We start from the raw sequence: 11,274 nt of genomic DNA on the forward strand, positions 1-11,274 counted from the left end.
CTCGTCTCTAAATCCTCTCCTTGAGAATTTAGACTATAAACACTAACACTATGTTTGGTTAAATGGAATTGCTATTCCATTACGACATGGTTCAAAAATTTAAAGGAAAACAGCCGTTTGGTTGGCTGAATGCTCAAAACGTCGAATGGAGATTACAGGTTCATTCTAAAAATCGCCGAATAGCCATTCCGGGGAGGAGGTGCCGAATGGCTATTCCAACCTCTCCATCGAATGGACCTTTTTTTCTCCTCCAAAAATACCCTTTCTTAGATTAAATTTTCTCTAACGGTTTCAACTTTTGTTTTCTTTTGGTCATTCGACAATCTCAAGCTCAAATCAATATAAAAGGAAGCGAATCAACTTGAAGGCCAAATCAACTGGATTTTGTTGTAAGTTCAATTCAACTAGGGTTTGTTTTGCATTTTGATTGATTTTTTTTTGTTTCTGATGATTTGTCCAAGGGGAATTGAAATGGATTCTGCAACTGTTCACGAGGAGATCGATTCATTATTCGAGTCAACTCCTCCTCTCAAAGATTCGGCTAAAATCATAGACAAATTGAATCAAGTCATCCAATTTGATTCTCCTTCAGGTACAGTACCTGAAGCTAATCGATTCTGCACATATTTTCCCTTACCGGATATTTGTTTGTATATGTATACCTTTTCGTATTTTTTAGGAGAAGGAAAAGGGAGAAGGGTAGAAGAGCTGCTAAAACGATGCCCAAATCTTAAGAAAATTATTATTTTTAGGGTTATTTCAAAAGCCAAGCCACACAAGGAATGCCAGGTATTTGCCAAATTCACCTCATCTATTATTCGACTCATGAGGAAATACATGCATGTAGAGGTGCAATTTGAATGAGTAAAGTTCTCTCAATTGAATTTCTAAACTCAAGTCTTGTATCAGTTGTGAATTATATGAGCAGATATGCAGTAGATTTTACAGTTTTGAATTAACACACTACTCATTTAGCTTGAATTCTTGTGGAGCCTTTACACTGGTGAATATGCATGTTCTGTTTGCTTTTGGTTATGGATTTTAGATTTATTATTACCAGTTAGTGCTTATGCAATTTTATCATGGATTATCTGCGGTTCAACCCCCCATAATGATTTACTAAATCATAATAAATTCTAATGATATTTACATTTAGGTGTATTCATCTGGCAGCAGTCAATCTGCTCAATTTACTAATTCGTGGAAAAGAATTGGTATGCTCTTTTGCTGAAAGTTTGGGATCTAGTAAGAATATTTATTTGCTCATTACAATGTAGATGTGACAGTTCTTAGTTATCTATGACATGGTGAGGTTCAAGTTCCGGCCTACCTTTCTGAGAGAAAACTAGTGGGCCGGTTCTTCTTTAGGAATGTTAGTGGTACTCTTATAACCTGCTAAAATATAACTTTGCTCCCTATTACTGTTTTTAGTGTTAATTTTTAAGAGAGTTTACTGGAATATAGAGGGAGTTTCCTGATTGGTAGAAATTGTTAGATGAACATAACTTCGCTTGATTTTCTTCGATGAAGACTGAACTTATTTATATTAAAGTTGTCAGTTGCATTAGTATCAGCAGTGTGTATGCCTTATACCTAGCAATCTGGAATGACAAAGTCATGGTTTTGTGATGAAGATGATATAATCCCCACTATTGTGCTGCCAATTATGCCAATTATTGAACGAAATGTTGGTGCCATGAAGCAGCCAAATGATGTAGGAATTCAGATTGTATTATCTGAATGGAAGCAATTTATGTTTCTTTCTATATGAACTAGCTAAGTTCTCTTCGGCATACTTTCTTCTCCCCCCAAGTAGATGCTATACCACTCACAACTGGAAACTGCTGTTTTTTCATTTATCCTTTTGAAACTTTAACTTCAGCATGACCAAGCACTTCTACCTTCAGTTTAACTTAATAATAATGTATATAAGTCTTCCTTCAGTGGTTGTAAAACTTTAGACTGTCTTATCCGGTGAGATACATTTGAGGTTTGAATTCAAAAGAGAAAAAGGATAAATACTAATAAAGGATAAGTAAAATACATGAAGCACTAGCTTTTTTATATTGTGAAAAGCAATATCTTTGTTTTTATGTTTACATTATACATTTTTCTATATCTCCAATTACTGTAATTAAATGTCTTCTGTACTTGTTACAATTTTTTTTTCTGTACTGCTGATATATTAAATTGACACTATTGTATGGGTTTAAGGGAGAGCTCTCTATTGATGCAGTAACAGATTGGTTTGCAATGGCCGTACTTAACTTGTCTAGCATCTTTTACTATTTGGACACTCTTTTAGCCAACTTGTATCTATATCTTATGTTACGGTTTGGGGGGAAGATGCCGAAATGAATACCGCTCTGCCATGAGTGAATTCTAATGCCTTTGTTTATCTAATGAACAATGCAGATGTATTTCACCATTGATTCAACATTCTATGTTTCATTCACATTTATGTTATATCTTACATTACGGATTGGGGGAAAGATGCCAAGGTGAATATTGTTCTGCCATGATTGAATTCAAACACTTTTTGGTTTCTCATTATATATGTTCTTTTCTTTTCTTTTCTTTTCTTTTTTTTTTTGATTTGTATCTTATCTCATTTTAGAGGCTACTTGAAAGATATTCAAGTGACTACTTTTCTGCCTTGATTCACTATTGTATGTTATTATGTTGGCTTGTATTGACCCTGACCTTGAGTTGTTATTATTACTATTTTCTTTTACAGGGAAGTGTATGCAGTAGCCATCGTTGGTCCTTTTCCAATTGCTGTAACTAATTTATTGGATTTAACAAATGGGTAGCTTAGGATACTGAGTTTCCATTGATTGCAACTGCAAAAGCTTTACAAATTTTCAAGAAGAGGAGCCAATGGTTGCATGTTATTCAAGTATATTCAGTCTATTGGTATTCTTGCTTTGTATTTTCCAGCTTCTAAAATACATTCAGTCATTGATGCAGGGAAGCTTTATATGTTTAATAATTTTCTATTAATATATATTAGATTAAAATAGTCTTGTATTATCATATTTGATTCTATAGAATACTCTCGGTCAATATTTTAAAGGAACCTTAATGCTATTCTTTGTGAATAGATACTTTCAATCAATGTTCTTTGTGAAGTTTGGCACATGTAAAAATGAAGTTGCATGAGAGTTTGTGATTACAAATTTAAATCTATATTGTTCATTTTACTTTTGCATGAAATTTTTATATTATACCGTCTAGCAACATAAATAAATTAACGAAAATATGTTAAAAATATATATACACAATATAACAATTTCATTAGTTCTTTTGCTGTATATCAATATCTGTCTATGAGTAAAAATATTTGAGACAATATATTCTTTAAATTATTCTTTTAAATTATTCTTTAAGTAACATAGAGATTATGATATATATGCTAAATTATTTGTTTTGCTAATAATATTCTAACACATTAAATATGCATTATATTTTAAAAATAATAAAGTAGGTTGTATATTATTTTTGTAATATTATATATTATTTTATTAATTTATATTTTAATAATTGCTATATTAAGAATATTATTAAATTATAAATTATTATTGTTAAATTATAATTAATAATAAATTTATTAAAATAGGGTTAAATTATGTATTATTATTTTTATTAAATTATATCTAATAATAATCCTATTAAATTTAATAACAATAATCATCCTTTTAACAAAATTTCTGCTAAGGGTACTCTGGTCATTTCAGCTTCTTTTCTTATGCTATTACAACTTTATTCCATTCAACCAAACACAACCAAACAATTGAATTGCTATTACAGTTCTATTCTATTACAACTCTATTCCATTACAGTTCTATTCCATTACACTGAACCAAACGTGGCCTAAAAGTTTACACTTCAATTACACTCACACAAGCAGTTCCTTAATGAACAAATAAAATGCTCTCAATATATTCTCATCCAAAATCTATACAAGCCTTGTAAAATATAGAAGTTTATATACTTAAAAAAATGAGATAACATAAATTTATTATAAGAAATAATATTTGATGCACCCTTATTGCTTGAGGTTCATGTATCATAAATAAATAATAACTGACACATATAATTGGGTGAGACAAGTCACATATATTTATATATTTAAATTTTAATTTTTTTTACTAAATTTTATAAGACACTTGCCACACCCTAAACCTACTTGTAGAATAGAAAGGTGTGTTTGGTTGTAGAGGCGAAGCTAGGGGACAAACAGGGGCCCCGACCCTCTTAAAATGTAAAATTATTATTTAGACCCTTAAAGTTTTAAAAAATTTAAATTAATAGAGATAAAATTACACTTTGACCCCTAAAATTATAAAAATTTGATTTAATCATTTACAATTTATAAAGATATAGGCTATAAAAAATTAAAATATCATTTGGGCCCCTAAAAAATTGTTCTGGCTTCGCCCGTGATTGGTTGGATGGAAATGTGGAAGAATGAGTAATAATGCTTATATTATTGAGACAAATACACAAAAAACATAATAAATTTAGTGGTATAATTTTGTGTTAATTTTTCCTAATAAACCAACGTTTGTAGAAGTATGTTAAGAGGATCCTTTTATATAGTAAAGGAAGATTATAAGACAAAATCCAAATATTAAATCCATTGAAAAATATAATATACAATTATACAAAATATTAACATCACATAAACACATAGAAAAAATTATCATGTGTAATATTTTCTAAATCTTTTGCATAAAGCACTTTTTAGATTTTTTCCTTCAGCTTACGCTAATTAAGAAAAGAACCATTACCTTCATTAACTCCATAAAGTTGCAGTTAAATTAGTTAATGGCAGAGCAAATTCTTCGAATATCACCATTTGTGCCTGTCTTCACACCAATGTTACTCATCTTAACCATAGACCTTGCGAATTCCACGTTATAATTCAATGACGGTGAGGCTTTTTCACCCAAGAAACGCTGCACAAAGGTCCCGGTGGAGGAATCAGTCCATAATTTTTTATCGCACTTGAGTATTTCCCTACCATTCAAGTTAACAAAGAAGGAGGTGTCAAACCTGTTTCCACTACCGATGTCCAAATCAATGCGCCTTGTGCCGTCACCGTTTTGTAACGTCTCTTAACCCTATACTGTCGCCGAAATAGGGTTACGAGACATTACCAGTCAGTACAGTCCAATTCTGGTCATTAATTAAAATAAATATTCATACTCATCCTAGTTTTAAGATGTCGTCCTTTTAATGGGCCCTCGCGGTCCAATATGAACAGTAAATTCAATTCGGGACTAATTTAGAATCACTACGAATTTTTAGTAAATTTCAAAATTCATATTATATACCGTTGCCAACCATAATTTACTCATTTCATCAATACTTCTACAACCTAAATGACTCTCATAAAACATCCTAGGTACATGCCATTACCAATACTCAATATACTTTACCTCATTGAATTCGGGATCGGCCTGGGATGCTGATTCAACGGTCTAGCTTTAACTTAACCTGCGCACGAAAACAAACCGTACGCTGAGTATACACTCAGTGGTATTTCTATAATCTGAACACTTAAATAATTATAAAACATATTAATTTATATATATTGAGCTATTCAAACTTAATGAGAATTCAAACATTCACTTTCCAACCAATGTTTTGGTCTACTTTAAATTTCAAATCATTTAGTATTTTTCAATAGCAATTAATCAATCAGTAATGTTCATTAACACTTAGAATAATTATTTATTCAGTAACAGTCAGTTATTCGGTAACAATCAATTATTCAATAATAACCAGTTATTCAATATCGATCAATTGATCGGTTATCCAGTAACAGTCAATTATTCAGTAAAATCAGATATTCAGTAACTATTAAGTTATTCAGTAGCAATCATTCATTCAGTGACAATCAGTTATTCAGCAATGATCAATTATTCAGTAATATTCAGTTATTCAGTAACAGTCTAATATCTAGTAACAGTCAATTATCCGGTAACAATCAATTATTCAGTAATAATCAGTTATTTTATACCTTTATTTACCCCTATTAACATGACTCGGAATCGAGCGAATACACGGATCCAACCAACACACGAGACGGCACATAGTGCCTCATCGGCCGGCCGAACGATAAGATAACGATAAGCGATGCGGTACGAGTACCTCATAGGAACAAATCCGAACGAGAATGATGCTTGATATGATAAAGATTCAACACACGAAGTGTTGAATCGATAACGATAACGATAACAATATTCGACACATAAAGTCGAATCGAATAGCGATAGCGATAACAATATTCGACATACACGAAGGTCGAATCGGTAATGATAGCGATAACAATATTCGACACACAAAGTACCGAATCGATGTGATGAGCGATAACAATATTCGACACACAAAGTGCCGAATCGGTAACAGTAGTAGTAGCGGTAACAGTAACTAACACATAAGTGCCTAAAATATGGCACATAAAGTGCCCGATCTATAAAGTCGATAAATCCCGTACTCTTCCAATCCTATGGCATGCCAATTATATCCGACTAGCCCGACAAGTTAATAGGAAATTTAATTCTTATTCCAATTTTATTTAATATTCATATTTACCCTATTAACAAGACTCGGACTTTGGCGGATATCTGATTCAACCAAACACACCGAGACGGCACTCGATTGCTGAACAATTCCAAATCCTATGGCATGCCAACTATATCCGACTCAGTCCGACTAGTTAATAGGGTATTTATTTCAAATTCGCTTTCAATTCAATCACAATTTCTCATATTTCAATATCCAACCAATACACATTTCAATTAATCATAATTCCATTCCATTCAATTCAATTCAATTCAAATTCACTTTTCCACTTTCTAATCAATATACAATTCAATACCAATATGTATTTAAGATATTCACATATAATCATACTTCGGTTCAATTCCAACCACTTTTCAATCAATACACAATTCACATATTTACACATATTCATAATTTATTTTATTTTATTCAATTCATATTTATTTATTTATTTATTGTCCAATCAAATTTAAAATCACTAATTTCTTTTCAATCAATATACATTTCAAATAATCACATTCAATTCAACTTGGTTCAATTCCATATCATCCAATCAAAGCCATTCCAATATTAACTTCTCATATATTTTATTTGTTTCACTTTTCCAATCAATTTACATTTTAATTTCAATTTCAATTTCAATTCAATAACAATTCACATATATTCATAAATCAATTCAATATAATCAATATTCAATCCAATTCATATAATCGTCTCAAAACACCTACTACATATATATATATATATATATATATATTAAATAATAAATCAACAATTTTTAAGTGTTAAGTTCGAATTATAAAAATACAAACCATAATTTTTGAGCTAACTCCCGTTGACTTTGTCTTGTCCTTTCTTGGCTGAGATTTTCGGTACCACATTAACTATGAAATTAATACAATTCATAATCATTAATACATTACTAATTTATATCTTGAGTTACAGAATTCTAAATTAAGATCCGCTAATTTCTCCTGAAACTAGACTCACAAATCTTCTTACCATAAAATTTTCAGAACTTTTCGTTTAGCCATTAAATACAGTTTATTCTTTAAATTTACCCTATTCTCATTGTCCGAGCAGTTTTAACCCTTCTTCACTAAAATTAATTATCTCACAGTCTGAACTTGGATAATATGCCGGTTGATTTCTCCTGAAAATATACTCATTAGGGATTCTAAACATATAACTTTAAGCCTCTAATTATTTTTTTCAATTTTTAGTGATTTTCCAAAGTCAAAATAAGGGAACTCGAATTCATTCTGGCCTTGTCTAACAAAACTCATTATATCTTATAATTTACAATTCAATTGCTTACACCATTTCTTCTATAAGAAATTAGACTTAATAAGCTTTAATTCAATATTTAATTCATCCTATAATTCAATTTATACAATTTTTGGTGTTTTTTCAAACTTAAACTACTGCTGCTGTCCCAAACAGTCATAATACAAAATGTTGATTTTCTACTTTAATTTCAATTTAATCCTAACTAAATTCACTTACTTTTCTATCTTAATTCATACTTTATTTCTACTCAATTTTAACCAAACTTAGACATAATTATCTATTTTTCATCATAAAACCATAATTTCAAAATTCTTTCAATTTAGTCCTTAAAGCATAAAACTTATGAATCACTTTACAATTCAATCCTTATTTCATTTGTAACTTGAATTTCTATCAATTTAGCCCTTAATTCATCTTTTTGTTCAACTTAATCAACACATAAAAATTCATTAACTTCCTAACTTTTGATATAATTCATGTAGTACTCTTCTCTAGAATTCCATAAACATTAAAATTGCAAGAAAATGGATCAAATTGACTTACCTAGTAAAGCTTAAGGCTTCAAAAACCCCAATTTTCCTTTTTTTTTTCTTTCCTTCCTTTCTTTCCCCTGTTTCGTCTCCTTCTCTGATTCTTTTTCTTTCTCTCTTTTCCTTTTTTTTTTTACTTTATATATATATATATATATATATATATATAATAACAATAATAATAATGACTTTATTAAATATCTACTTAATATCAAATATTTATTTTACACTTGGGCACACATATATTATTACATTTGTATTTCATCCTCACCATACACTTGTCATTTTACATTTATTTATCATATAAATATATTATAATATAATTATTTATTTAATAAATACCCATTTAATATCAAATACATATATTACAAATGTATGTATTTTTTATTAATACATTTGTACCAAATCATTACCATACACTTGTCTTTATTTAATTCATTCATCATATAATATCAATTTAATAATAATAAATACATTAATTATTTACTTAAATAATAAGTAAATACATACATGTATTACAAATGTATGTATAATACTTATTACACATGTATTTTATTTTTGCCATACACTTGACACTCCTTTGGCTTATTTACTTATTTAGTCCTTTCAATTTTTTATCCTATAATTAAACTTTCACACTTCATTCAATTTAATCCTTTTATCTAATTATCCTTTATTTAAGCTAATTTGCTTCATTAAACTTTAATTAATCACTCTGTTAACTTCGTAAATATTTTTAATAAATATTTACAAATCTAATTTTCAGAAACGGAGACCCGAAAATGCACTTTTTTGATAACTGTAAAAATTTAGTTCATTACAGTTTTTGTGGGCAAAGTGCTTGCAGTTGAGGCACAAATGCTGGGTTGATTCTGGGATCTGGACCACCTTTGGTGAAGTTGTATAATCTGTGGTTAGAAAGGAGGCGAGCTGAAGTCCTTATGGTGGGTGTGTCCTCTTGTGACAACAGCAAACATATGTTAAGCCAACCTCAACCAGAAGCAATATTAATCAGATAAAAGCTTTGGAACATTATTAAAGTAAAATTACTTACCAACGAGGGCAACAAGGTCTTGAGTGTTGAGACCAAAGGCGGCGAACTTTTGCTTTTGAGAATCAATTGACTCTTTAAATCCAGGCAAAATGGCCCAGTGTTCAAAAGTGGCAACTACAGCAGCAACATGCATGCAACCATACAATCATGCACGAGTATGCAAGTGACCGAGCATCACAGCTGAAGCATACTATTGTCCAAGGAGTAATTCGATTGGCATGTCTATGTGACAGTTGACTTTTGTTGTTTCAATGTAACCTTTTGTATTTGCTAAGGTTTAGTTAGATACTTAGCTGTTTTAGTAGCTGTTTAGGAAGTCATTATGCTGATTTAACAGGTTATTTACTTGCACAAGCAAGCTTTGTTTTTTACCAATGTAATCCATCTACTTATGTACATGTAATTTTGAACTTTTCAAGTAGCAAGTATAGCCAACTTGTTCTCTCATTTTGTTCATCCGATTTTACTTCTGTTTTGAGCTTTCAAACATAAAATTTCTTTTCTTTGTTTCATCGAACATTTGATTGAAACTTAACACATATTTTATTCGGGTTTATTACTTTGTTGCTCCAATTTCAACAAGAGGTTCATATTTTATCCGGGTAAATTAGATCTGTTTCTCTTTCTGTGTGAAAAACTCAACAAATGGTATCAAGAGCCTATTGTCTTTGACGGCCTTGGTTGTGTACAGTTTGTGGCTGACTCGTGTTTGAAAGAAAGAAGCAGGAGCTGTTGCTGTTAGCCTGTTTTTAAATTGCTGCAAGTATGAGCTTCTCACCACCACCACCACCACCACCTGTTTTTGCTGGTGAAAATTACAACATTTGGGCTGTGAAAATGAGGACATACCTGCAGACATAGGACCTGTGGAATGTGGTCCAAAATGACACTGAGCCACCTCCCCTAAGAGCAAACCCAACCATTGTTCAGATCAGACAGTATAATGAAGATTGTGCAAAGAAGTACAAGGCCGTGTCATGCCTTCAAAGTAGAGTTTCAGATGTGATCTTCACAAGGATAATGGCCTGTGACAGTCCAAAGCAGGCATGGGACAAACTCAATGAGGAGTTTCAAGGATCTAAGAAGACTAGGCAACAACAACTAATAAACTTGAGAAGGGACTTTGAGAATCTGAGGATGAAGAAGTCAGAGACTGTCAAGCAATATGCTGACAGGATAATGGCCACTGTCAACAACATAAGATTGCTTGGGGATGATTTTAGTGACCAAAGGGTAGTTGAAAAAGTCCTAACAACCCTTCCAGAGAAGTATGAATTAAAGATCTCTTTCATGGAGGACTCGAGGGACCTATCAACTATTCTATTGACAGATTTGATAAATGCTCTCTATGCACAATAGCAAAGAAGAGCAAATAGAATGGAGGAGTATTCTGATGGAGCCTTTTAAGCCAGAGATAGAGAAGGCTCAAACTCGAGCTCCAGCTTCAAAGGCAAAAAGCCTTGGACAGAAAAGAAGGATAAAGGCAAGAAAGAAGCCACCAAAAGAAAGTTTCCACATTGTGCTCATTGCAAGAAGACCAATCACCTTGAAAAATACTGCTGGTACAAGCCTGACATTCAGTGTAGAGGGTGCAAATAGCTTGGACACATTGAAAAGGTATGTAAAAACAAACCAAAACCACAGCTACACCATCAGAATCAAGCTCAGACTGCTGAATATGTTGAAGCACAAGAAGAGTATGTCTTCACAGCTTCTTGTTTTGCAAGCTCGAGCAAAGTTAGCAAGATGTGGTTGATTGATAGTGCTTGTACTCATCATATGGCTTCAAACAGAAGCATGTTCAAGGAGTTAGACACCACTTTTGTG

General features: G+C 31.4%; 2 protein-coding genes across 5 annotated transcripts; one reads left to right on the forward strand and one right to left on the reverse strand.

The window, feature by feature from the left end:
- On the forward strand, positions 1-3,118 carry LOC108474551 (uncharacterized). Of its 4 annotated transcripts, XR_008279889.1 has the most exons (6): positions 1-389; positions 462-592; positions 680-789; positions 1,157-1,214; positions 2,416-2,501; positions 2,738-3,118. XR_008279889.1 is itself a non-coding variant. In XM_053025429.1 (5 exons), exons 2-5 carry the CDS (start codon positions 472-474, stop codon positions 2,811-2,813), a joined length of 393 nt encoding a protein of 130 aa, XP_052881389.1. In that variant the 5' UTR covers positions 1-389; positions 462-471; the 3' UTR covers positions 2,814-3,118. The 4 variants fall into 4 exon arrangements, 2 of the variants coding, with proteins under 2 accessions (XP_052881389.1, XP_017631998.1); XR_008279888.1 differs by having other exon boundaries at positions 1-592; XM_053025429.1 differs by lacking the exon at positions 1,157-1,214.
- Positions 3,119-4,823: 1,705 nt separating this feature from the next.
- Positions 4,824-9,580, reverse strand: LOC108475254 (peroxidase N1-like). The gene is made up of 3 exons (XM_017777229.1): positions 9,448-9,580; positions 9,215-9,350; positions 4,824-5,022 (listed from the first exon to the last, which is right to left on the reverse strand). Exons 1-3 carry the CDS (start codon positions 9,578-9,580, stop codon positions 4,824-4,826), a joined length of 468 nt encoding a protein of 155 aa, XP_017632718.1.
- Between the last annotated feature and the right edge of the window lie 1,694 nt (positions 9,581-11,274).

Source organism: Gossypium arboreum, chromosome 3 (assembly GCF_025698485.1).
Source record: "Gossypium arboreum isolate Shixiya-1 chromosome 3, ASM2569848v2, whole genome shotgun sequence".
NCBI lineage: Eukaryota > Viridiplantae > Streptophyta > Magnoliopsida > Malvales > Malvaceae > Gossypium > Gossypium arboreum.

Excerpts from the sequence above, each read along its gene's own strand:
- LOC108475254 (XM_017777229.1), bottom strand. The coding sequence starts at position 9,580 with ATGCATGTTGCTGCTGTAGTTGCCACTTTTGAACACTGGGCCATTTTG. Across the intron at positions 9,351-9,447 it reads AGACCTTGTTGCCCTCGTTG|AGGACACACCCACCATAAGG; the intron begins GTAAGTAATTTT and ends TGTTGTCACAAG. Across the intron at positions 5,023-9,214 it reads GCACTTTGCCCACAAAAACT|GGAAATACTCAAGTGCGATA; the intron begins GTAATGAACTAA and ends CTTGAATGGTAG.
- LOC108474551 (XM_017776509.2), top strand. The coding sequence starts at position 448 with ATGATTTGTCCAAGGGGAATTGAAATGGATTCTGCAACTGTTCACGAG. Across the intron at positions 790-2,415 it reads AGCCACACAAGGAATGCCAG|ATGTATTTCACCATTGATTC; the intron begins GTATTTGCCAAA and ends TGAACAATGCAG. Across the intron at positions 2,502-2,737 it reads ATTGGGGGAAAGATGCCAAG|GGAAGTGTATGCAGTAGCCA; the intron begins GTGAATATTGTT and ends TTTCTTTTACAG.